The sequence below is a fragment of the Sorex fumeus genome, unplaced genomic scaffold (assembly GCF_029834395.1).
Source record: "Sorex fumeus unplaced genomic scaffold, SorFum_2.1 ptg000026l, whole genome shotgun sequence".
In the NCBI taxonomy this organism is placed as follows: Eukaryota; Metazoa; Chordata; class Mammalia; order Eulipotyphla; family Soricidae; genus Sorex; species Sorex fumeus.
This window is the reverse complement of record NW_026606083.1, coordinates 11,529,240-11,554,969: the sequence shown is the minus strand read 5'-3', so window position 1 is coordinate 11,554,969 and position 25,730 is coordinate 11,529,240. Positions and strand designations below refer to the sequence as shown.

The following is a 25,730-nucleotide window of genomic DNA, read 5'->3' as shown; positions in this document are numbered from 1 at the left end:
CGCCAGGAGTTAGGCCTGAAGCTGCCAGGTGGAGCCCAGGAACAAAAAAGAAACTTAAAAACGAAAAAACAAGTTCTGGAAATAAAGCAGCCCGGCCCCCACGTGCCCCGCATGGACAGGAAGGTCAGCACTGGGAGACTCCATGGCCCAAGGTGCATTACTGCCGGCATGCAGTCCCCGCCTGACACAGTGCGGAGGCCAGCCCTGGCCAGCTCCTGCCTGGACCCCTGGGGATTGCATTCCCTCTCCGCCACCTTCAGGTGGTGACCGCGTGCTGGGCTCAGGGGGCCGTGACCTGCTCGGGCTGAACCAGAAGATGCCGAGATGCCCACCACGCTGCCATGGCTCCGGTGAGAGGCTGAGCAGGACGGAGAAGCAAAAGGCTTCAAGGGCCTTTCTGGGTGTTTCTAGGGCAGAGTGGCAGTCCATGGCCCCAGCAGGCTGGGCAAGAAAGCCCGTGGTGAGAGCCGTACCTGCAGCCACCAGGGGACAGACACTGCTTTGGGGGTCGGGGGAGGGGTGAGAGGCCCCTGGATGGGGCTGCAGCAGGGGTGACCAGGACCCGGGGCGGGGGGGCACAGCTGTGCCCCTGCGACTACTTCAGGCTGTTGAGGAACTTGGCGTGTTCCTCGCCCCTGGGCAGCAGGGTCTCTCCACCTATCTTCGGGCCCGTCTTTTCCTATAAAAAGGAAGATTTGTATAAGAAATGGGTCAGAGTGATCTTGATCTGGATGTGTGTATGTGTGGGGGGGGGGGGACTGGGGACTGGGGCGGGGACTCCCCGAAACCAGTCACGGACCCAACACTCACCTTCAGCATGCCGTCTCGCTCCCACTTAAAGAGGCCACAGTTGCTGAAATGAAGAGACAGCCTGCTCAGGGGGCCACGCCCACACCCCAGGCCACAGTGCCTGAGGGTTCCCTTGCTTCGGGGAGTGGAGTGGGGTGATGGGTGATAAATGAATGAGGGGTGACGTCCAGACTCTGGGCTCTGCCAATCCAGGGGGCAGGAGCCACTGGGTCCTGCCGCCCACCCTTTTCCTGGTGACCCTCCTTGCCTCCATCTTCCTCCTCGGAAGCCCTGACAACTTTCTAACCAAGTGGCCTGAGGCTCTTTCTAGCATCTTTCACTGTGGTGCAGGGAGGGCACCACGGGCACCACGGGCGGGGCCGGTTCTGCAGTGGGACAAGGAGGGGAGAAGCTTGCACAGTGAGTAGGGCGTTAGGTTCAATCCCCGGCATCCCACAGGGTTCCCCCAAGCACCGCCAGGAGTCATTCCTGAGTGCAGAGACAGGAGTAACCCCTGAGCATCACTGGGTGTGACCCAAAAAGCAAAACAACAACAACAACAACAACAACAACAAAAAACAAAAAAGAAACAGGAAGGCAGTGAGGGAGGGAGGGAAATCAGAGAGAGGACAAGATGAGTTCAGAAAGGCCCGGGTGGTCGCTGGTTCTCAGAAAAGGGGGAAAAAAGAGTTAATGAGAAACAGTGAACAACTGATGCTGTTCAGGGCGTCTGACGGGGAAAGCAAACACCCAAAAGGTAAGGGAGGCTGAGAAGGGGTGGTCAGTGGGGTGGACACTGGGATGGGGAGGGAGGGACGCCGAAACTCTGGGTGAGGGTCCGGGGTGCTGGACCCATAGCACAGCGAGGAGGGCGCTTCCTTGCCCGTGGCTGACCCGGGTTTGATCTCCGGCATCCCCATATGGTCCCCCGTGCACCGCCAAGAGTAATCCCTCAGTATGACCGGGTGACCCCCAAAAGCCCCCACCCCCAAACCCCAAAGCAAAACTAAACCAGACACGGGTCTGCCGGAGGGAGGCAGGAGCGCTGGGGGCCGCGGCTGTACCTGCAGTGCTTCTTGGGGAGCCGGTCCAGAGAGATGGTCCTGTTCCCGCAGGGGCACCGGAAGAAGCTCTTCACGGCCTCGTGCCAGCGCAGATTGTGCTGTTCGCTGACGCAGGTCTCCCGCGGCTGGAAGTGCGTGTAGGCACACTGCGCAGGTGGGGGCTTGGTCAGGGCCTGTGCTGCCTGCCGCACCCCCGCTCCTCCGCCCAATCCACCCCCACTCACCGTGCGGCATGTCACCACGCGGCACTTGACGGAACGCGTGCTGCGCATCTTTTCCTCCAGCTGCTCCTTTTTCACCAGCGGCTCGAAGTAACGCTCCTGCAGCTCAGCCTCGGCCTACAGGGGCAGGCGTGGGGACGGGCAGGTCAGCAGGTGCACAGGGACCGGGAGCCGGGGGACCTCCTCTCGGATCTGTCTGGGCCCCTTGGGCACGGCGCGGGGGTCATTCCTGGCAATGCTCAGGGACTCTCTGTGGCATCTGGGATCAAACCGGGGTTGGCTGCATGCAAGGGCATCGCCCGACCCAAGCCTGGTGGTCCTAAGCCGCCACAGGTGGTCCCGGCGAGCCTGGGCAAGAAGGGGGTGACCCCTGTCGGCCGGACAGACGGGCTTCAAAGGGACGTAGCGGCCATCGCTACACGCTGTTCTCAGCTCCAGCCCGTGGCGGAAGCCACAGGGACGAGGCATGAGGGTGGGTGGGGGGTATATGAGCGGGCCTGTGCTCCAGTGAGTCAGCTCAGCCCTACAGTGCTCAGGGTCAGCTCGAGCACCGCCTGGACGGAGCTGCACGTCCCCCCGAATCCCCAATCCTGCCAATCAAAGGGGCGCCTCTGCCTTCTCGTGCCACCCCACCCAGGGGACACACCGCGAAGGCCCCCTGGCTGCTGACCGGGAGCAGACGGGCCCCCTTTCTGCAGTGGATGGTGCAGCCCCCAAACCCGAAGACCCCTCTGAATACGCCTCAGGCCCCACATGCCATGCAAAAAAAAATTTTTTTGTTTTTGGCTTTTGCTTTTTGTGTCACACCCAGCGATGCTCAGAGGTTCTTCCTGGCTCTGCACTCAGAATTACTCCTGGCAGTGCTCGGGTGACCATATGGGATCTGGGAATCGAACCCGGGTTGGCCATGTGGAAGGCAAATAGCCTTGCCGCTGTGCTACTGCTCCGACCCGCCATGCAAACTCTTAGACCCCAGCCCAGAGACTCCATGCATGACGCCACAGGCCTGCTCATGGGGATTGTCACAAGGCCGGGGGGTGGGCGGCGGCGGCACTGTGTATGTGCGTGTTGGGGGCTGTCACCGGTCCCCACGCCTGCAGCAGCCCTGTCACACTCACTGCTCACCCCTGTTCCCTATGGCAGCTTAGAGACCCAAGCCCCGGCAGCAACGGCGACTCTGCAGGGCACTCTGTGCCCCCACAGCACAGCACATGCTCTTAACAGGAGTATTTTCCATCTCAGAGTTAATAATATGCAGGAAGGCGTCCAACCCAGGCTTACTCACAGCGTCCCCTGAGCACTGCCAGGAGGGAATCCGAGCCCAGAACCAAGAGAGAGTCGTGGGCATCACTGGGTATGACCCCAAAACCAAAAAGAATTTTGCTCCTTCTTCTTGACACAAGAGCAAGACGCGCTCATGATACCCGTGAGGCGGCTCTGGCAGGTGATTCTACATCAGGGACAACGTGGGACCCCCACCACTGAAGGGAAGGAGGGAAAGGCCAGGCAGGTAACACTGACTCCGGCCGGACACGACCCTCTCACCCCACACACAAGGCAGTGGGGAGCTTCTGGGCGGGGCAGGGGATGGCTCCACCCCCAACATCACCCCGTGCTCCACTCAGGAGCAGCCCATGAACCCCACAACCTCCCCATAAAAAATCCCAGTAGCCAGTGGTAAGCCCTGGAGACGAGCACAGTGTTTTCAACTGAAAGTCGAAAGGTTTAGAACAGAAGCCTACCTAATTAGGGGCCTGAGTGACAGAACAGTGCGTAGGGCGTTTGCTTTGCACACGGCCGATTCAGGCTTGATCCCCAACCTCCCATATGGTTCCCGGAGCACCACCAGGTGTGATCCCCGAGTGCAGAACCAGGAGCAACCCCCAATGTGGCCCCCAAAACTTAAAAAAAAAAAAATAAGTCTGTCCTTCCAAGCCAACCTCCCCTGCTCTAGGCCAGAGTGGCCCGCCCAAGGCCCTCCAGCCTGCACCGCCGCCTTCCTCTCACCTCCTTCACGATCCCCGTGTGCCTCGACCTGGCCTTTAGGATCTTCTGGAATTCCTCGGACTCCAGGTAGGCCTGTTGCTCTTTCCTCCTCTTCCTGGCGGGCTCCAAGTCCTCCTCGGCTACAGGAGGAAGGAACAGCCTTAGTTAGAGCGTGAGCTGAGGCGGCCTGACCCGTCCCCGCGCCCTTCAAATGCCTCGGCCTGCAGGGGGCGATGGTAGAAAGTTCTAGCAAGACAGTGAGAAACAGAACAGGCATCTGAAATCTGGCAGGGCTGGCTACTGAGCCCGACACCTCCCCCACCCCCGTTCTCCTGGAAACAGGAACCACCAACCCCCTTCACAGGATTCGGAGATGCTCCTGCTGGGGCTGCCTGGTAGGAAATCACCTCCTAAGTGATGTTCCCGCCCCCGCCCCCTCCTCCATGCATTGAAAGCCAAAGTACCTGGAGCAGGGCCTGAGATACTCTTCTCTACACGGCCCTTCACTTCGAGGACAGCCCTGGGGTCCTTCGGCTTCTTTTTAATGGTGTTTGGGTTGGTTTTTGTGAGAATCTGGCCTTTGGCCCTTAATTTGGTGATGGCAGCTAACTGGAATGAAGAAGAGCAGAGGGGGAGGGGAAAAAAGCCAACCTAAAAAAAAACATGCCGGAAACACACCGCCCAGAGCTGTGACCTCGGGGCAGCAGAGACGGAAGTTCGTCTCAAGTTTGACACCCACCACGCTAGTAACCCCAGCCCACAGGGAGCCACACACATCTCTAAGGTTCCCTAGTGTCAGCACCAAGACCGGATCCCAGCCTGGCCACTGTCCCGTGTCACTTCCATCTCCAGTCTCAGTTTTACGTGTAATACGGGGCGAGTATTGACTGACTTTATCTGTGTTGGGAGGGTGGGACGTTCCCTTGAGAAGACTGCAGTTCTGCTAAGGAGGGAACAAACCGGTCCCAGCGGCGGGAAGCCCTAGGAATAGAGCCTTAGGCCCTTAGGTTTACACGCAGTCGGAACTTGCTAGAAATGTGAAGCATTCCCAGGGCAAGCCTTTGTCCTTTGGGCTCTAGCAGCTGACTGGGATGGAACAGGCTGGCCGGGGTGCCGGCGCCTTGGGACGGGGAGGCATCCCGGGGGGAATCTGCTCAGCTACCCCACCCTCACTCAGAGCAGAACCCCTGCCTGCTACAGGCCGGCTCCCTCCGGGGTGAGAGTTCTCTCGAGGAGGCTTCCTCGTGCCACTGTTTCACGGTCTTGTCTCAGCAGCCCCACCCCAAGGCCTGGTGAGGAGCTGGTTTCCTTCGTCTCATTAAAGCGTGAATATAATAATCAATGTAGAGAAGAGTTAAGTAGAAATCATCTGCCTCACAGGCATTGGGAGGGGTGGGAGGGGGGTACATTGGGGTTCTTGGTAGTGAAAAATGAGTACTGGTGAAGGGAAAGATTTTTGATCATTGTATGACCCAGATTAAACCTGAAAGCTTTGTAACTCTTCCCACAGTGATTCAATAAATAAATATAAGAAGAAAAAATAAATAAAATTATGGAAAAAAAAAAGTAAGGTGGAGTTCATGCCCAATTCAATCAGCTAATCAGTGGCTGAATAAATAGCAGTACTCCTACGTAAAAAAAAAAAAAGCATGATACCAACACCCTGGAAGTTTCTTTGACACTAACGATCATGACAAGTGAAGGGTCAATGGCACCCACTGCCCACAGCACCATCCACTCACCTTTCTAGCCTCTGCTAATGCGCCCAGCTGAGGTTTGGGTGGTGGTGACTCATCGTAAAAGAGAATGTCGTCTCCTTCCGCGATGCCTCGCCCCAGCCGAGGCAGCTGCGGCCCCGCGTGCGGTGTTCCCGGCGGGGGTGGGGGGGACGGGGGTGGCACCGTGGGGTCCCGCAGTTGGCTGGCACTCTGGAGAGAGCTTCAAGGACAGAGTGAGAGGGTCAGCGTGCGCCCACAGACGGCCTTCCCCAGCACACCTCAGGGCAGGTCGCTCTGTCCACGCAGACCCGGCACCACCCACGTCTGTGGCTTTCCACAGTCCGGGGGGACTGCGCCGAGCCTTCTGGCAGGCACCCCGAATCCCTCCGCGAGTTTGCCGGGGAGAGAACCAGGTGGACAGCGGGAGGCCCCCATAGGAAGATGCGGCCACTCGGCCACTCACAGGATGGACCAGCACATGTGCCGGGAGCCACCAGGGCCTTGAAGCAGCTGTGCTTCCCTCTTCCTGGGGGCTGTGCCCTTCCCGTGAGACACTAAATAGGTCACTTGATCTGAACTCACACCACCAAGTCAGGCAGAGGGCCTAGACACAATTCAGGTTATGCTCCGATCATCGCAGAGTGGGAGAGCGCCCAGGGGTGAAGGCACCGGCCTTGCAAACCGCCAACCCTGCTTCTATCTGGGACCTCACAGGGTCCCTTGATCAGCACCGCTGGGCGTGTGACCCCGAAGCACTGGGGCCAGGCCTAGCCCCCCAAGCACTGCTGGGTGTGACCCTGACCAGTTGGTTTCCTGGGGCCAGAGCAACAGCACACTGGGGAAGGTCCTTGCCTTGTACGTACCCGACCCCTGTCTGATCCCTGGCACTGCAGGGGTCCCCTGAGCCCCACAAGGAGTGACCCCTGCAGACAGTGCCAGGAGAAAGCCCTGAGCACTGCAGGGGGTGGCCTCCAACGCCCCAAATAAGTAATTTTTTGCCTGGTTTTGACTTCCAAAGTTAGAAATGCAGCTGACTGTTCAACATCTAAGGCGGCAGCCCCGAGATCTGCCAAGACACGCTCCCGGGCGCAGGGGGGCTGGTCACCCACCGTTTCTGAATCTCTTCCGCCCTCTTTTTCCTCATCTCCAGCATCTGTTGCTTCTGCTGCTTCAGCAGGGCCGAGGCTGAGATGGACTGGATGGCTGGTCTCAGGAGCCCGGTGGCCCCTATAACACAAGCCACGGAGTGAGGGGCGCAAGGGGTGGGGTGGGGCCTCGGGGGTCGTGGGGGTGAGCGGCCTGACGTGACTCTACCTGACGTGGCCTTCGCCAAATGCTGCTTCAGGTTCCGGGCACCAAACGTGGGCAAGTCCATCAGCTCCTTGAACTCCTCGGAGCACGACAAGCTCTTCTGGGGCATTCCTAGGGGCGAGCGAACATCACGTCAGAGGACCCCCGACCCAGGCCCTGTGACGCACTCCGTGTGTCCCTGGCTGACGGCCCACAGACGTCTGCAGATGCAGGAGAAGCACGTCCAGAAGACAGGGCCCTTGGCCTGCTAGCGTCAGCTAAGACAGAGGCGACCAATCGGAGCCAAAGTCCAGAGCGACAGGACAGTGGGGAGGGCGTTTGCCTTGCATGCAGAGATGACCAGGGTTCGATCCCCAGCATCCCATATGGTCCCCTGAGCACCACTAGGAGTGATTCTTGAGTGCAGAGCCAGGAGGAACCCCTGAGCATCGCTGGCTGTGACCCAAATCCCTCCCCCCACCAAAACCAAAGTCCAGGTGTGGGCTGTGTGTAGCCCCCAGCTGGAACCATACACGCTGCATGCGGCCAACCCGGGCTGATTGCTGGCCCCCCGCTGGCTCCCCCCAGGGCCCCCACTTAGCACGGCCAGGAGTGATCCCCGAGCACTAAGCACCGGCTGTGATCTTCCACCCACCCCCAGAACGTTAGACCCCGGCAGTCCACCTTCAGAAAGGCAGACCGAGCTCCGGTGTGGCTGCGGGCGCCGTGCCCTTTTCTTCCTGGGGGTGGGGTGGTTTGGGCTGCCCCTGGTATGTGCAGGCCAGCACCTTACTCGCAGTGACCCCTCTCTGGCCCCTGCCACAGGCCTGGCCCCGTCCCATGCGCGCATGCCGTGGAGACAGACTCAAGAGCAAGAACTCCCCATTACCCAGCTTCCGCTGCGTCTCCTGGAGGACCTGGTCCGAGCCCCTCACCACCAGGTGGCTCAGCGTGGTCTGGATCTTCTTTTTGGGGGCTCTGAAATGACAAGGGAGCCCCAGAGGGGGTTGCTGAGACCAAGGGCATGGAGGAGCATCAAGTCACCACTGATACAGAACGGCTGAAGCCATGTGGGTGCTACAGGCCCAAGGCAGCAGCAGGCCCTCGCTCTGACACCGTGGAAGTTATCTTAACGTGGTCAGCTCACACAGAAACTAGGAGCGGGAAGTAGGCACTGTATGGGAGACGCCAGGCTCTATGGAACTAACCCACGGGGAGTCGCCATGGAAGCAGCCATCAGAGCCACGTGGGGGTCTGCCATGGAGCGGCTCAGCAGGGACACAGCATCTCATGGGGAATGAGGCAGATTCCAGGGACCCAGGTGAGCCCGGTTCCTCCTGGCCACAGGCATTGCGGGGCAGAGCGAGCTTGGGCTGACCACACAGGGCCTGTTCCTTCCGGTGGGCACTCTGCGGGAATGGTTCTAAATCTCTGGAACAGGCCAGAGAGGGGTGCTCCGGGCCCTGCAGGGAAGGGCTCGCGCCTGAGCAGGTCAGCTCTGGCTCCCCTGTGCCAGGCCCCCCTGGGGCTCAGCCAGGCAGTGGGGGCTTGGCCACAGACAGGGCTTCTGACGGTAACGTGATGAAGTGAGTGGTCACCTCCTGCGGCCCGGGAAGGCCCGCCCAGTGCACCCCTGCCCACACCAGCCTCTTGGCATCCTTCACGGTCCCAGGAGGGCCAGAACCTCTCCTAGGGGCGTGAGGGAAATACTCAGCGAGTGTCCACAGACAACAAACACTTTTTTTCCCCCAAACACACTTTTGGGTTGTTTATTTTTTGGCCACACCTGGTGGTGCTCAGGAGTTACTCCTGCCTCTGCACACAGGGATCATTACTCCTGGCAGTGCTTGGGGTGACACGAAGTGCTGGAGATTAAACCTGGGCAGGCTGCATGCAGGGCAAGCAAGAGCCCTCCCCGCTGCGCTGTCGCTCAGGCCCGTCCATCACGCTTAACCCAACCCCGCGTCCTGTCATCCAGTAGCCCCGAGTCTCTGGGCCTCCTTCTCCCGGCCTACAAAGCCCCGGTGCCCGCTTGCCACTTACAGGGAGGCTGCGTAGGAGGCGGAGGACACGCCCCCGTAGTAGAAGCCGTCCTGGCACAGCCGCTCCTTGAGGCTGGCGCCCCTGCGTGCGAACTTCTTGGGGATGCGCCCACCGGAAAAGCTGGACTGCAGGTCCGGGCGCTTGGCGCTCAGCCGCTTGTACTGGGCCTGGATGTGGTACTGGCAGTACTCGCAGTCCCTCTGCGGGAGAGGGAGTAGGGGGTCACGCAGGACAGAGGACGGGGCCCTGCTTCTGGGGACGCGGTGCTGAGTGCCCGCCCACCGCTCCTGGGGGACTGGCCTCCTGTCGCCGCCCCCAAGCTCTTCCTTTAAGCCTCATGGCATAAAGCCTTCCTTTATGCCATCAGGTCGGCACCATCGCAACACCCACCCTGGCAGTGCTCAGGGCACAGGACGGGGACAGGCCCCGCCAGGGATGGACACAGGGGCTCCCGCCTCAGGCTGTCTCTGTGCTCCCAAGCGGGTGATCACGAACCGCACATCCCGTTCCCCCCAGACACTCCTGATTAGTGGGGATGGTCTGCACGATGCCAGCAACTCCACACTGGTCCCCAGCCCCTCTGCGGCAGGGAGCCCTGGGTGCACCGAGACCCACCAGGTTGACCGTCTGGGTACATGGCTCCCCATTTTTCTTCTTTGCCCGGCAGGTGCCCAGGTCCAGCGCCTCCCCCATGACCAAGATCTTCTGCGGATGGTCGATGCTCAGGCACACCTGCAAGGGGGGCGGGGGGGGGGGGCTCAGATCAGAGCAGCGCCCCTAGACTCGCTCCAGCCCAGGCCTCTCGCTGCCACCACCACCCGGCCGACCCATCGCTGACTCTTGGGCTGCGTGTCTGCATTTATAAGACTTTCCCCTGGGCCCCCCTCCCCCAGGAATATCCTGGGAGCCCATATGGGGTTGTCACAGGGTCCCAAGCTCAGAAACGCATCTCGAGGGTGAGTGAAGCCGTGCTCCGGGGGAGGGAAGGTGCAAGGGTGATTCTCTCCTCAAGTCTCTCCTCTCTTGCCTTCAGCACAGTTTGATTTGGGCCGGCACAGGAATGGTACCACGCAAGGCAATGCTCATCTGTCTGGAGCAGGGCCTCTGCGAGGCAGGGGACAGGCCTGGCTGTCCTCGACTCGCCCTTTGCTCCAGGACTGCTGGGAGCACCACACCCTGAGCTCCAGCCGGGACTGAACTGACCATGCAGTCGAGCACCCGCACTGTGGGCCCCGCCCTGCTGCTGCCCCGAGGAAACTGAGATGCACAGAAGGAAGCGGCCACCGGACACGGGAGGGCAGGGGGAGCTGGAACACTGCGGACAGCACTGACCTCCTCGGAGCCGTCCCGGGGCTTCATGGGGTTGGCGTTGAGCAGCCCGACGACGCTGCCCTCGGCCGTCTTCCAGAGCTGCCTGTGGACGTCCCCGAACAGGAAGAGGGACACGTGCCGCGTCAGGTCCCGGAGGTCGTTCAGGCGCCAGATGCTGAAGGTTTTCCCCTGCGACAAGGACCCGCCCGTTCTCAGGAGGCCTCGGGGCGGCCCCCCGGCCCCCATGCCCACACCAGCAGGGTCAGTGCCGGGCAAGTGGGCCAGCGTCTCCTGCGTCAGGCTCACACTCGGGCCTGTCCTCTCCACGAGGTGAAGGGCTGTGAGGCCATGAGTTGGGTGCCAGGGCCTCAGGCCCTTAGCTAAACCCACCAACACAGCCCAGGAGGCTGAGGGTGAACGCTCAGCACGGCACACAACTGGTTCAGGTTCGACCCCCAAAACCCCGGAGTGATCCTGGGGCAATGCTGGGAATGGCCTCCAACCCAAACCCCATGGGTCGGGGATGACAGGGGGCCTCAGGAGGCCCAACCAGCTCAGAGTGACTCACTAGGGTTCCTGGCCCAGCTGCAAAGCGAGGACCCTGCTGTAGTACCGTTGCCATAAGATTCTAGGCGAGAGTCACGGGACCCAATGGGCCACGGTGTGATGATGGCAACGCGGAAATCCCCGAGACTGTGCCTTGGACCGAGTCCCGCGGATTCCAACTCACTTGTGGTCCTGATCCTAAGGGGCAACCGCGCCCCAACACACACATACACACGAAACGCCGTGAGGGCGAAGCACACAAGGGAAGGAGCTGGAATGGGTCTGGCAGACCGGAGTGAACAGACCCTCCTGGATTCCAGACAGCGAAACCGCGGTTCCACCCCCGCCCTGCTGGGACCCCAGATGGGACTCACGCTGTTGCAGCTCTGCGGGGTGACCTTCTTCAGGATCACCCCGAAGGTCACCCAGTCGATTTCGTCCAGTTTCTCAGTGGCCAGCTTCTCCTGCAGCTGAGACAGGCGGACCAGCTTCCGGCCGACCATCTTCTTGTTCATTTCTGTGGAGGACACACGAGGCCGCCTGCGGGGAGAAGCCGTGTGTGACCCGAGAGACGGCCTCTGCTCTTGGCCGCTCGGCGGGGCCGAGGGGCAGGCATCCCTGTGGAGTTCCTGGGGGGGGCCTCCACGATGTCACGGGGACAAGACACATATCTTCATAGCAAGTACGTAAACAATTAGGTAACTCTTGCTTTCACCGGCTGGAACTGGATACTCGCTGTGCTACGGCTCTGAGAGTCATTTCTTACTGGGGTCAGGGAGACAGGACGGGCTGAAGGCACTTGCATGCAGCTGGCGCTCACTCAAATGCCGACAACACATACGGTCCTCCCAAGCACGTGCAGGGTCACGTCTGAACAGCCCTCACTGGCTGTGGCCCAGCCCTACTGGGAGAGGGTCAGGGAGACCCCGGGTCTGACCCCCAGCACAGCCGGCATGGCCACGATTTAAAAGCACCCAGTGGGGCCTTCTCTGCCGCCTACGCCACGTTCTTTCCTCCTCCCCCTCCTTACATTTTCCTAAATCAGCCTTTCCCGGCACATAGCTGTGCTCCTTGGCATCGTTCCAGGGGGGCCTGCTATGCTGGGTAAGCTGCAGGAATCACCAAGCACCTGAAAATCAGCTCTAGCTCCACCACTTTCTGAGTAGAGGCACCGTTGGGGACAAAGCAGGGAAGGTGCCCCCCTGAGATGTCCCCTCCGCTGCGGCTCCTGTCGGGCCAGGTTCCATCCAGCCCAACCTCTGCCCACCCAGCTGCGAGCCCCAAGGGGATGTCACCAACCTGAGCCGCAGGCCGGAGAAGGCCTCCACAGACACGGGCTCGGCCGCTGCCCCGGGGCTCCTGGGCGCCTCTGTCCGCTGGCCCCGCACCCCTCTGCCGGGCTCGTTCCCAGGCGTGCTCTGCAGTGGTCGGGTGGGTGCCACCGCGGGCCCTGAAGGCGAGCTTTTGGGCTCTAGGGAAATCAAGATAAAAAGTGAGTGAGGAAGAACCCATGCTACTAACTCCACATTTTTGGGGGGGGGGGGGGGGGGGGGGCAATGTTTTCTTTTTCAACCCACACACGCAGACCCAAGCGTGAGAGAATCTCTGCCCGACCGAGCACGCCCGCTTCTCAAACCCAGCAGTCTCAACGAAAACCCACGCCCACGGGGTGAACTGGTCACTGGTGGGCTGGACAGCGATGCCTACCCTAGGACATCTGCTGGGTGTTCTCTGTGGGTCCCCAGGTCAGCAGCATGCAAGGCAAATACCCTCCACTCAGGACAATATATTGCTCCGGCCCCAGTTCTTCATATTTCATTTTATTGTTTTTTGGGTCACACCTGGTGGTGCTCAGGGGTCACTCCTGGCTCTGCACTAAGGGGTCACACCTGGTGGTGCTTGGGGACCATATGGGGTGCCTGGGTTTGAACCTGGGTTGGGTGCGTGCAAGGCAAACACCCTCCCCACTGTGCTATCTACTGCTCCAGTTTCCACTCTCTGTACTTTAAAAGCACCTGCTAATCCCCTGCGGGTAAGAAAAATCGGACATCTCCCCAGTAGTAAAATGCCCAGATAAGGTCTTGCTATTTGGAGCATTGTTCCCAAGTCAGAGGGCGGCCGCCCAGAACCTGAGATTAATCTTTAAAAATCACACTCAGGCATGGAGCTCTGACTGATGAGACACGTCGGTAAGACCAAAGTGCCAATGGGGTGGACCTCACCCGCCAGCAGCCAACTGGCCATTAAACGCGAATACCAGGTGCCACAGATGCCCTGACCCCCTGCTCTGACACCTGCCGAAGTCCACAAAGGCGCCTCTCAGCAAGGACAGCAGCAGACGCTGCTCACCTGGGATCTTAGGAAAATCAGGAATAATGTATTTTCCATAGACATTATCTCCAAGAAATAATCACATCAGCAAGAGAAGGCAGAACAATAAATCCAACATAAAGGGGGCTCTCTCTCTCTCTCTCTGACTTCGGGCCACACCCAGCGGGGCCCAGGGGACCATATGGGGTGCCAGGGATAGATTGCAGATGGGCTGCGTGTTAGGCCAGCAGGCCAGCGCCCACCCTGCTGCCCTATTGCCCACACTCTAGGGTCTCCAAGACATCTTTTCTGTCTCAACGGTAGGCTGAGGTAGGAAGACTGCATCTGAGGCCCTTGCTCCTGGCAAAGACAGATTTCTTAAGAACTGACCCCCAGGCTTAATACAGCCTGGTCTAAACTGGCCACTCGGTGGCTCACCCTCACAACCTCAAGGATGAAAACTCGAGATCATGTGGATCCAGCCCAGAGGTGGCACTGACTACTGCTTACGCCAACTAGAGGATTACAGGATGAACATCCTCAGTTTAAGAATGTCCGGGGGGCTGGAGCAATCAGCACAGCAGGTAGGGCGTTTGCCTTGCATGCGGCTGACCCGGGTTCAATTCCCAGCATCCCATATGGTCCCCTGAGCACCGCCAGGGTAATTCCTGAGTGCGTGAGCCAGGAGTAGCCCCTGTGCATCGCCGGGTGTGACCCAAAAAAGCAAAAAAAAAAAAAAAAAAAAAAAAAAAAAAAAAAAAAAAAAAAAGAATGTCCGCCGGCTCCCCCTCCTCCCCAAACATGGTCTTCTCAGTGTGTGTGTGTGTGTGTGTGTACACACACACACACACACATTTCAAACAAGCCAGCACCCGAAGACCGGGAAGGCCCATGTACTGACCGGCGGGAGTTTTGGGGTCCACCTTCGGGGTCCGAGCCACTCGCTTAGCTCTGGGCGGAGCCGGGACATCAAGCTCGGCAGAAAAGCAGGTGGACTCCTGGATTCTCCGAAGCCTCTTCTCCTTGAGAGGGGGGCGCGGAGCACTGTCTCCTTGGTCTAAAGGACAGTAAATTGGAAAAGAGCAGTTAGACAGGCTGTTCTCCGGGCCCTGGACGTGGTGCCACTTTCCCCGCCACCCAGACGGCCCCTCGAGCCTCACCCCGGGACTCGGGTGGAAGTGGCTGCGCAGGCTTGGCGATGGTGGCCATCTGCAGCTGCTCTTGCAAGGCCTTCATCTGCTCCTGCAACTTCCTTAGTTCATCTAGAAAGAAAAGAGCCTCGGATTTGAGCTGCACCTCAGCGGAAATACTATCCACAACGTTAAAGGCTGGGAACGACTTTGGAGTCCGCCCAAGCCACAAAACCTCAAGACCAGCAGCAGAACCACCCGCTTAGAACACACACCATTAACTTCTGCGTCCGAGAGGCCCCCAGAGAAGTAAACTCAACATCAGCGGTGGGGCTTTTCGCGCCACGGCGAGTTATGTATCTGTCCCGCTGATAACTGTGGGCAGCCCTACTGACCCTACTGACTCACTCTATAGGAAGCAGGAAATGACCGTTCAGTCCATAAACTGTGCACAAACTGTGTGATTAGAGAGAAACCGGCCTCTGTGTTAGACCCAACAGCTGGCGGATGCTGAAACGTGGGACTTTATTACAATAAAGTCGAGAGAAGGTGCCAGAGTCAGGGGGAGCGTGCCTCTTACTGTGAGCTCTGAGTCTAGAACATTCCGTGCCCACGTGCCCACGTGCCAGGGGAGCAGCCAGAGGCTGGCTGCACTACAGGGGAAAAAAAACCCGTGTCACACTTCGCTGTGCCCAGCAGGAAAAGCGCCAGAGCCTTTCGGGAAGGTCAATCGATGACAGCTGGGGGGATGGGAGGAGCCACTCTGGCGGAAACAAGGCCTTCAATATTCGCTCCACCCACTGGGCCGCACGGCCAGCACTCAGGAACCAAGGCGGCAGTGGGTCCCCTCCTACCTTGCAGCTCCTGATGGGTTTTCCCTGGATGGGGAGCGTTGTATGCTGATGACTGCGGAGGGGCACCTTCCTCTTCGTCCGTTAAGTCGCCCACGTCCCCAAACAGGGCGGCCACGTTTTCCTTCTGGTCTTCAGGGGCTCCTCCCTCCTCATCCTCCACTGCCTCCGTATAGGACTCCCCATCCCCATCCGCATCGAAGAGCTCATCGAAGGTGTCCGGGCCACCATGGGGATCCCTGCCCGAGGCCGCCTCGTTCTCCTCCAGCAGGGCGGTCAGCAGACACAGGTCCTCCTCCTCAGCTGGCCAGGGACAGAAGACAAACTACAGGGTCAGGTGGGATCGTGGTAGCAGTCAGCAGGGAAGGGGGGCGGTCAGTGCTGTGGGACGGTCACACACCCTCCCGCTGCTCAGGAAGAAGCCTCTGAAGTGTCCTACTGTTCTCCACCCAAGTTAGCAGCATTCACGCTGGGGAACGTTCATGGGGGTCTCCATGGGAGATAGTTTTTTTTCCCCCCCTTTGGGTGACACCTGATGATGCTCAGGGGTTACTCCTGGCAGTGCTCGGGTTGGGGGACCTTATGGGATGCTGGGAATCAAACCCAGGTCGGCTACATGCAGGGCAAGCACCTTTCCTGCTGTGCTAGTGCTCCAGCCCCAGGAGACAGTTTTAAGGGAAGTTCCGTGGCCGGGACTGGGAGAAAGCAGATCCCCTCGAGGCCCTGCCTCCCTCCTTCCCACAGCACTAAGCGGGGACCATGAAGGGATGCTGCAGTGAAGGATTTTAGGAGGAATCACCTGTGGAGGATGAATCAGTTCCATCTACACTAACACAACCCACTCCCGTGAATCCAACGAGGACTTAAAACTTAAGGCATGAGAGAGTCAGTGCAGCGGGTAGGGGGCTTGCCTTGCATACAGCCGACTGGGGTTTGATCCCTGGCACCCCAGATGGTCCCCGGGTGCACCGGCAAGAGTAAGGCCTGAGTGCAGAGCCAGAAATAACACCTGAGCATCGCCAGGTGTGGGCCCCAAACAAACAAACTAAAGAAAGAAGGAAAAACTATGGAATCTCATCAAAAGTATCACATTTCTATCTAGAACTCCTAACGCTAATGAGTGGTATGCAGCCAACAGAAATGGGGTTCAACAGACTTGGCAATGGGCTCACCAGGATGCAGAAGAAATCAAAGTAGGCACCTCAGGACCTCCCTGAGAGGGTCCCCATTCCAAGGAACAGACTAGTTGGCCCGTCGTGAGCTCCTAAATCTCTCTAAGAAACTAGTTTCTCTCTTTAAATGTCTGCTACTAAGTGACTGACCTGTGTTCCTATGTCCATAAGGCCTGGACATGGGGCTGGAGAGATAGCACAGCGGGTAGGGCATTTGCCTTGCACATGGCTGACCCAGATTCGATTCCCAGCATCCCATATGGTCCCCTGAGAACCGCCAGGAGTAACCCCTGTGCATCGCCAGGTGACCCAAAGGTAAAGGTAAAGGTAAAGGCCCTCCCGTTGATCGTCGATTTGCTCGAGCGGGCCCAGTAACGTCTCCATTGGAGACTTTGTTGTTACTGTGTCTGGCATATCCAATACTCTCGGTAGCTTGCCGGGCTCTCCGAGAGGGGCAGAGGAATCGAACTCCGGTCGGCCATGTTGGCTGCGTGTAAGGCGAACGCCCTACCGCTGTGCTATCGCTCCAGCCCCAAAAACAAAAACAAAACAAAACAAAACAAAAAAAGGCCGGGACACCTGACATCAGAAGTCCTTTTCCATCAAACAAACTCATGGTTAAGAAATTACTACTCTTGGGGCTTGGAGCGATAGCAAAGCGGGCGTTTGCCTTACACGCAGCCAAGCCGGGTTCGATTCCCAGCATCCCATAAGTTCCCCCAAGCACCGCCAGGCGCAATTCCTGAGTGCAGAGCCGGGAGGAACCCCTGAGCACTGCCAGGTACAACCCAAAAAGGAAAAATAAAATCACTACTTTTCGTCCTTATAACCACGGGAATAGGTATAGCACTGTTGCCTTACCGTCTGTCTCACCATCCCAGAGAGTTTTCTAAACCAGCGAACCATTCTGCCCTCCCAAGGACAGAGAAAAGGCTAACCCCCCAGCTCTCATCATCTTCTCTTTCCAGCCTGACGACTCTGAAACCCGCGAATCATGCCTGGGCCCCATTCAAAGGCAGGTAGCATGAGGCTTCCCCCCATGCAGGCAGGAGCTACTAGCTTTTGGTCAGCAAGAAGCAGCCCCAGAAGATAGAACTTCTCCCACTTTCCCCTCAACTATTTAAGGCGGCGAAAATCTCTCCGGGGGGTGTATGAAGCAGGCAGGCACATAAAGGGTCTCCCACCCCCACAGCAATGAGATCTTGGGATGCAATAAAGCCCACCTTATGGACATAGGAACTAAAGGCCCGATAAGACCTTCACTAGGGCCAGCCCCGAGCACGCTGGGTGTGACCCAATTAAAACCAAAGCAGGGTCCAGGGTAGCTGCACAAGTGGCAGGGCGCAGGCCCTGGGGTGCAAGGTCAGGGTTCCATTCCTGACGCTTTATCTCCCTGCAGTAAAAACCTTTTTGGGACTCCCGTCTTTTAGGAGGGGCCTGAAAGATTCCTCACCTCGGGGCTTTCATTCAACACTGCCCAGATTCATCCGAACTGAAACAGTTACCATCCACTCCTCTCTAGCGAGAAACTGGCAACTTTCACTCAACCTTTCCCAGCAAAAGCACTCCCTGGGGCCTGGAGAGCACTGTGGGTAGAGCGTTTGCCTTGGCACACGGCCATCTGGTTCCCCAAGCACTGTACCAGGAGTGATTCCTGCATGCAGAGCCAGGTGTAACACCTGAGCACTGCCGGGTGTGGCCCAAAAACCAAAGAGAAAACAAACACAAAAGTGAGGCTGATTCTCACCCCTCTCCCCCCTGGAACTCTCACCAGTAAGGACCGAGCAGCAGCACCAGATACCCCAGACACACACTGTATACCCCCTCACTGTCCCTAACACGCGTGTCCAGCCCTCCCTCCGAGGGCGTGAGCAGCAGCTCGTATTCATTTGCAGATCTCAGATTCCGGGCGAGGAAAAGAGCTGCTGGTGCTCATGGGCCAGCTGGAGTTCCTCTCTTTAGACATTCCTTTTTATTTTCTTGTTTCCCAGCCCCTCAATTTGGCCACTAACCCTTTATAAAGTGAAAGTTACAGGGGGGCCGGGGCGATAGCACAGCAGGGAGGGTGTCTGCCTTGCATGTGGCTGACCCAGGTTCAATCCCTGGCATTCCATATGATTCCCCGAGCACCGCCAGGAGAAATTCCTGAGTGCCAAGCCAGGAGTGACCCGAGCATCACAAAAAGACCCCCCCCCAAAAGAAGTGAAAGCGACAGTCTTGCCCTAAGACAGTCTCCCCCTTCCCCCCCACCCCCACGACGAAACACACCACAAGCCTGGGGTCCCCCGGCAGAGGTACAGAGACTCCTGCCGACTTACCGTCCATGCTGAGGGCCTTGGAGGAGGGTCCGGCACCCGGGAAGCAACAGGGTGGGATCTGGCTCTGAAAGCAACAACTTGGTCAGCCCGAGCTCCTCCCCATGCCATGCACCTCCCGCCCCGGTTTATTAAAATCTGACTTGTTTACCCCCATCTGGGGCCACATGCCACCCGGAAGGGAGCAGTCCCCCTCCTGCTGTCTAACTAGCCTTGCATCCACAGAGGCCGGCCTGCAACAGGCCGGTATACCCTGCTTTATAGTCTGCCACGCGGGCAGCCCAGCGTGGAGTTCACTGGGATCTCCAGGCAGTTCCCGCTGGTGAGGGCTGGAGCAGCGGCTGGCTTGGGTCGGGGAGATTCATTCAGAGCATCTGAACGGCCGCGGGAACCTGGAGAATTTCCCACGCTACCCTGAGCCTTCGGGAGTGTGACCTGCGGGTGGGAGTGTGGCTCCAGAGCTTGCTTTCCTGGATCTCGCCATCTCCACGCTCCCTGCAAACACCCCCCTGCACTGGTCCTCCACATCTGGGCCGTGAGACAAGCGCTCAGGCCTCCCACAAGCCCAAGCCGGAACTGCTGGGTGCACTTCCTGTATCTGCTCGTACCCCCCACACAACAGCCCAGGAATTTTCCCCTCCTTTCCCAGATCACTCTCCAGAAGAGGTCCCACTGCCCTGGGGCACAGAGGGGACAGGGCCTAGCAGGCTCTGGCCTCATCCGCCCACTCGGCCCCCAAGCCAGGCCCCAGCTGGCCCTGCCCGCTCCCAAGTCCCGGGAACCTGTTAGCCACCACCATAGCAGGCCAGGAGGGAAACAGCCGGACAAGAGACACCCGCAGGGGGAACATACACAAACCACAAGCCTCTCAGATGTCCTGCTCCAGCCTTGAACCCAACGGGCTGGAGACAGGTCAGAGGTAAGGTGGTTGCCTAGCATGCAGCCCACTCGGATCCAATCCTAAGCACCCCAGAAGACCCCCACCAGGAGTGATGCCTGAGCACTGAGCCAGGGGTCAACCCTGAGCATCGCAGGAAGCGGAGCTGCTCCCAGCAGGAGCAGATGGACCCCCGCAGATCACCCCTCGGCTGGAGGAACTTCACTTAGGGAGCCCCTTTCTGCAGTCTGCGGGCAAGGGCTAACCCCCACCCTACCCGGGTCCTCTGGCTGACCCCAACCCGACCGGGCGGGGTGCTCCAGCTCACCCTGACCCGGCGGGGTGCTCCTGTTAACCCTGACCCGACCTGACCCGGCAGGGTGCTCCTGCTCACCCCGACCCGACCCGGCGGGATGCTCCCCCTCACCCCGACCGGACCCGGCGGGGTGCTCCCCCTCACCTCCACCCGACCCGGCAGGGTGCTCCCGCTCACCCCGACCCAACCCGGCAGGATGTTCCCACTCACCGCGACCCAGCCCGGTGGGGTGCTCCCGCTCCTTCTGGAGAGAGGATCCGCGTCCCTGCGCAGTGCGACCCCCGCCGCCGGCGCCAATACACCCCAAGGTGACGGCTCCCGCCTCCGCCGGCCCCGCGCCTGCCCGCACCTCCGTCCGCCGCGCCAAAATTCCAACTCGGCCCCGCCCCTCATGACGTCAGACGCACGCCGGCGGCGGGCCGCACTGGTTGGCTGCGCAGGGGCTCCCGGGGCGGAAGTCCGGGAATGGGGCGCAAGCTGATTGGCTCGCGAGACGGGCCGCCCTCTTTGTTGGGGGCACGGTAGCTTCCGGTCGGGGAAAGGTGGTGGTGGTGTCTGTCTTCATTTAAAGGGTGTCTCCTTTAAATGAAGAAAGTGCTCTAGCGCCTCCCAGTGCCAGGAGGTGGGAACGCAATTTCTAACGCTTAGGACTATCTCACTTCATTCTTTAGAAACTGGTTTTCTCTTTGGAGGGTGGAGTTAGAGAAGGGTACTACCCCGAACCTCCCACCAGAGGGCATGATTCCCTTCTGGAAGGTCAGCTGAGTCCTCCAGCTTTCTCTCATACTCTCCACATGTACATCAAGTGCTCTGCGTTGAGCCACATCCCCCAGCTCAGCTGAGAGCAACAGTTCTGAGGAGGACATCTGGCAAGTACAAATGAAGCAGTGCCTGGTTGATCCTGTTCTTCCCCGCCAGGGATTAGTTCTGTGACCCGAAAACGCTCACAGTTGTATCTTCATTTGCGATTTGCTAATGATCTGTGAGGCTGAGCATTTTTTCCTTTTGGTTTTGGGATACACCTGGCATTGCTCAAGGGTCACATGATCACACTAGGCTTGGCCACATGCAAGGCAAGTCTTGCCTTAATGCCTAAATCTCTCCAGCCCAAGACATGCATATTTTACAATCTCTTTACCAAGCCAGCCGTTTCCCTTAAAACCAAAGCCTTTACCAGGTGCAGGACTTGTCTGCATTTGCAATCCTTCTAATTACCAAACTACTGGTTTGATGGCTAATTTAATACGTCCATTTACATTATTATTTAAGAGTTGGGATTCACTTAATTTTTTTTTTCTTTTTTGGTCGCACCCGGCGATGCAGATGCACCAGGGTTACTGCACTCAGGAATTACGCCGAGTAATTCCTGGCAGTGCTCAGGGGACCATATGGGATGCTGGGAATTGAACCCAGGTCGGTGGCGTGCAAGGCAAATGCCCTGCCCGCTGTCCTATTGCTCCAGCTCCAGGCTTAATATTTTTTTAAAGAATGGGGAGACAGAGAAATAGTACAGTGGGCAGGGCACTTGCCTTCTACGGAAATTACCTGGGTTCAATCCCCCGCACTGCCAGCAGTGATCCCTGAGCACAGAGTCAGGAGTAATCCTGAGCACAGCCAGGTGTGGCCCCAAACAAACAGACATGCTCATGCATGTGTGCATTATATCAGATTTGTCTGGAAGAGATTCTGTGGCAAATCCAGACAGGAAAGCTCTTTATTTTTGTTTTTGGGTCACACCCAGCAATGCACAGGGGTTACTCCTGGCTCTGCAATAATTACTCCTGGTGGTGCTCAGGGGACCATATGGGATGCTGGGAATCAATGCCGGGCTGGCCACATGCAAGACAAACGCCCTACCTGCTGTGCTATTGTTCCAGCCCCAAGTCTCTTCATTTTTTCAGAAATGTCAGTATCTAGATTCATCAAGGTGCTTCTCGTTTTTGGGGGGTCGTAGTCCCCCAAGCAGTGATCAAGGGGTCCTGAGGCCTCTCGGAAATACCTCAGCCAGTTTGGGGGGCCACAAGGGCCACACCGGACCTGGGAATTGAACCTGGGGCTACCACATGCTAACCATTCACTCTGGCTCTTTGAACTAGACAGTTTAAGTTTGAGATGGGCCCAGTATTAGCTAATCTTGGTAAACCATAGCTTTCCAATATAGAACAAATCCTCCTCTACCCCCCTTTACAGCCACATGTGTTGGTCTCAAGTGAAGGAATTGCTCATGCTGATTAGTTTTGTGTGTGTGTTGGTGGAGGCACCCCAGCTGTGCTCAGGACATACTCTTGGCTCTGCACTCAGGGACCACTTGGAGGACTGGGGGGTGGTAGCAATTAAGCCTGTGTCCGCCACATGCAAGGCCAGCACCTCCCGCTGTCCTTTCGCTCCAGCCCTGAACTATTCTGACCTGTAGACTTCAAAGAACAGGTCTGGAGTGTTAAGCTCACATGACTCTGAACATAGACACACGCCAATCAAAAATCTAACTTCTGCGAAAGATTCCTAACTCAAATTTTATTTTGCACCAACTATTTTCTGTGATCATGAATATACAGGAAGGAAATTAGAGAGCGGTTCTTTCCGGAAACTAATAAACTATATACTGTACAAGACCGGCTCTTGGCAGCGCCATGGGAGAGCTGACGGCGGCGGGGAGCCAGGAGCCTGGCGCCTCTCTCTGTGCTTTGCCAACACCTCGCACTCGTGATGCTGTGCCACTGCAGCCCCGAGCTCCCAGGACAGCCATGCGGTGCCCACTGCATCACAACAGACACACGCTTTGAATGGACGGAGACCACTAGCACGACATCGGAAAACAATGCTGGAGAGGTTTCCTTTCTGTCCCTTCATCTCTCCTGCTTCCTTTACGGGCTTCTTAAAACGCCTCGTGGCTGCTCCTGCCCGGCATTCCTGGAGTCTGTCCCACCGGGGATGGGTCTGAGCGAGTTCCTCAGCAGAAGCATGTTCTGTGGAGGACTCTGTCCCACCAGTCGATAGAAATCCAAAACTATCAGACACCCATTTCCTGTCTCCTAAAACAAACATAACGCGTCAAAACGTTAGCATAAAAAACGAGTAACACAACAACGGCTTAGGGAAGCGGTGCTGCCCCGCCTAGATGATGCAGTCCATGACGTGGATCTGGAGTGTGTCGATGTCTGGGAGGACTTCTCCGCACTTGGGGCAGGAGTGGATGGGCAGGGTCCGCGGCGGCGGCCAGTTCCGATCCTCGGCTCCTGGAAGACACGGGAGGGGAAGAGTCACTCTGTGGGCTCCGGGCTACCGTCGGGCCAGTTTCCAGGGTTCACAACAGATGCTTCGTCTGAACCTCATGTGAACTCTGGGATCAGTGCACAGCGGGCACCCTGGTGGCAGGGGCAGTGTGGGAACGAAGTCCGTCTGAAGTCATCATTAATGGGTCTGTGAATCAGAGCACCCCTAAAGGTGGAAGAAACCCAAAAATGTATCTGGAAAGGGACGGGAGGGAGTTGGACAAGAAGGAGGCGGGGCCAGGGGTGCTTCTGATGTTTCCACTTTGGGTGAAAGAGGAGAGAAGGGTTGAGTCCGGTGCCTCGGGGCCCAGCTGTGGGCCTGGACACATGTGTGGCCCCCGTGGGTCTGCCTGGAGGCCGGAAAAAAGGCCAACAGCACACGGAGTGGCAGCGCGCCAGGGAATCCACGGGCTTGAAGTGAGAGGGACTTGATGAGTGCTTGCAGCAGGATGAAAGGTCAGGCCACTCACCTCTCGGGACCAGATACGTCTGTAGTTCCGAGTCACCTGCACGCGCCCCGTGGCGGCTCTGCATCTCCATGAGGGACTGCCTGTGACACCAAGGGTGACAGAGAGGAGAGAGAGGTTGGGGAGGCAGCCTGAGACGGACTCGGGGGGAAGGACTGGGGGAACAGCTGGAGACTGATCTGGGCTCTGTCTTCTTTTATTATTATTTGGGGGTTTGGAGCCTCACACTGACCCCTGGCTCTGAGCCCAGAGATCAACCCAGCGGAGCTCAGAGGACCATATGGGGTGCCAGGGATTGAAACCAGGTCAGCACAGGCAAGGCAAGTAAGCACCTGACCCTCTGTAATATTGCTCCAGCCCCTCCTTTTATCCTATTTTTTGGTGATGTGTATAATTTTATTTCTGCATTTAAACATTTTCTCAAAGTGAAACTTCAGAGGACAGAAGTCACTGCCAGCAGGGAAGGCGCCTGCTTCAAACCCTATGCCCCATACGGTCCCCAGAGCCAGGAGTAAGTCCTGAGCACTGTGGAGTGTGGTCCCCAACCCAAAACAACAGCAGTAATAGTAACAATCAACAAAGCGTCAGAGCCTTGGGATTACTCCTGCCCTGACACTGGCAGGATACGGCATCGGGCACAGAGGGTGAGATTCTGCAGCCGAAAAGCCAAGCACTTGGTGCAGTTCCCACGAGACAACCAAGCCTCGCAGTGGGCCAAGGAAGAAGAAACGAACTCCATTCAGTTGAGCGCTGGGAGGTCCTTCCCCACCACTGGGGATAGCCATCTCCTGCTGTTGCTGCGAGAGCCGGCCACGCAGTGCAGGGCATCAGACCCGGGGCCTTGAGTGTGCCCCGCTCTGGCCGTGCTCTGACTCCACCCTCCTCACCTGCTGCCATCCTCAAACGCGTCATTCTCCTTCAGCAGAAGCGCGAGCTGTAGGGCCAGCTGCTCCTTCTCTTCGTGAATCTTCTCTCTCGCCGCCCTCTCAGCATGAAAGTCCGAGCAGTAAACCTCCATCTGCCGTGGATGGACGGGAGAGAGTTGTCAGCAGCCGGCCAGATTCCCTCAAGGGGCCATGGGGCTCCGCCACAGAGCCTGGCTTCCACTGTGTGCCCCAGCCATGCCTAGCCAGCCTGTCCCGAGGACAGACTCAGTGTGGTCGCAAACAGGCTTCAGCTCATGGGGACCCTCAATTACACCAGTGCAGGCGGCTTACACACTCCGGGTGGGGCTGGGGCCACAGGGAAGGGTTCGAGGTGCCTGTCCTGCATGTGGCCAGCCCTGGCTCCAGCCCTGCTTCCAGCCCTGGCATCACTTGGCCACCACCGTGGACTCCCAAACACCCCTCCTTCCAAAGCAAAACAAAACGAAAACCCAACTCTGAGCCATGAAGTCAGTTCTCATTCCCTGGGCCTATTTTTTTTAAAGGTGACTCTTGGCAGGGCTCGGGGAAGCATCTGGGGTGCGGGGATCACAGTGGGGTGACCCTTAAGCAAGCAAGCGCCTTATTATCGCTCCAGGCATTGGGTTCCTGTGAAGGAACTGACATCCGGGGCTAAGTCATATTGTGAATGGCTATTTAGTCCATCGGACGGATTGATTAAGGCAATATTTTGTTTGTTTTGTTTTTTGGTCTCACCTGGCAGTGCTCAGAGATCACTCCTGGGGAGCTGGGGCGGGGGACTGTACGAGTGCCGGGGGGGGCGTCTAACCTGGTCTGGCCACATGCCAGGCAACCACCCACCTGCTGCCCTCTCACTCTGGCCCCTGGTTTAAGGCAACACTTGAAATGATAGTAACAGGGCCGGAGTGATAGCACAGCGGGTAGGGTGTTGGCCTTGTACTCGGCCGACCTGGGTTCGATCCCCGGCATCCCATAGGATTCCCCGAGCACCACTAGGAGTAATTCCTGAATGCAGAGCCAGGAACCCCGAGCATCACCGGGTGTGACACTACCCCCTCCAAAAAAAAAAAAAGATGCGTAAGAAACATGGTGTTCTTTCCACAGCAATTAGACCTCGTACTAATGACGGAGGGCCGGGGAGACAAGG

General features: G+C 58.1%; 2 protein-coding genes across 2 annotated transcripts in view; both read right to left on the bottom strand.

Annotated features, from left to right (window-relative positions):
* Nucleotides 1–595: 595 nt before the first annotated feature.
* MCM10 (minichromosome maintenance 10 replication initiation factor) lies at nucleotides 596–18,756 on the bottom strand. The gene is given in 19 exon segments (XM_056114583.1): nucleotides 596–679; nucleotides 811–853; nucleotides 1,854–1,999; nucleotides 2,078–2,191; nucleotides 4,082–4,200; nucleotides 4,525–4,669; nucleotides 5,803–5,998; nucleotides 6,888–7,005; nucleotides 7,093–7,200; nucleotides 7,958–8,046; nucleotides 9,097–9,311; nucleotides 9,727–9,843; nucleotides 10,444–10,611; nucleotides 11,343–11,508; nucleotides 12,268–12,439; nucleotides 14,180–14,329; nucleotides 14,439–14,540; nucleotides 15,263–15,562; nucleotides 18,750–18,756. Coding segments are annotated over 19 exon segments (2,559 nt in total).
* A 3,691-nt stretch (nucleotides 18,757–22,447) lies between these two features.
* OPTN (optineurin) overlaps nucleotides 22,448–25,730 on the bottom strand; it is a 28,030-nt gene continuing 24,747 nt past the window's right edge. Inside the window, exons 12-14 of the mRNA XM_056114518.1 lie at nucleotides 24,566–24,696; nucleotides 23,682–23,761; nucleotides 22,448–23,175 (exon numbers count right to left, since the gene is read on the bottom strand). Coding sequence (XP_055970493.1) covers nucleotides 23,054–23,175; nucleotides 23,682–23,761; nucleotides 24,566–24,696 — 333 coding nt within the window. The 3' untranslated portion in view covers nucleotides 22,448–23,053. The remainder of the gene's footprint in view (nucleotides 23,176–23,681; nucleotides 23,762–24,565; nucleotides 24,697–25,730) is intronic.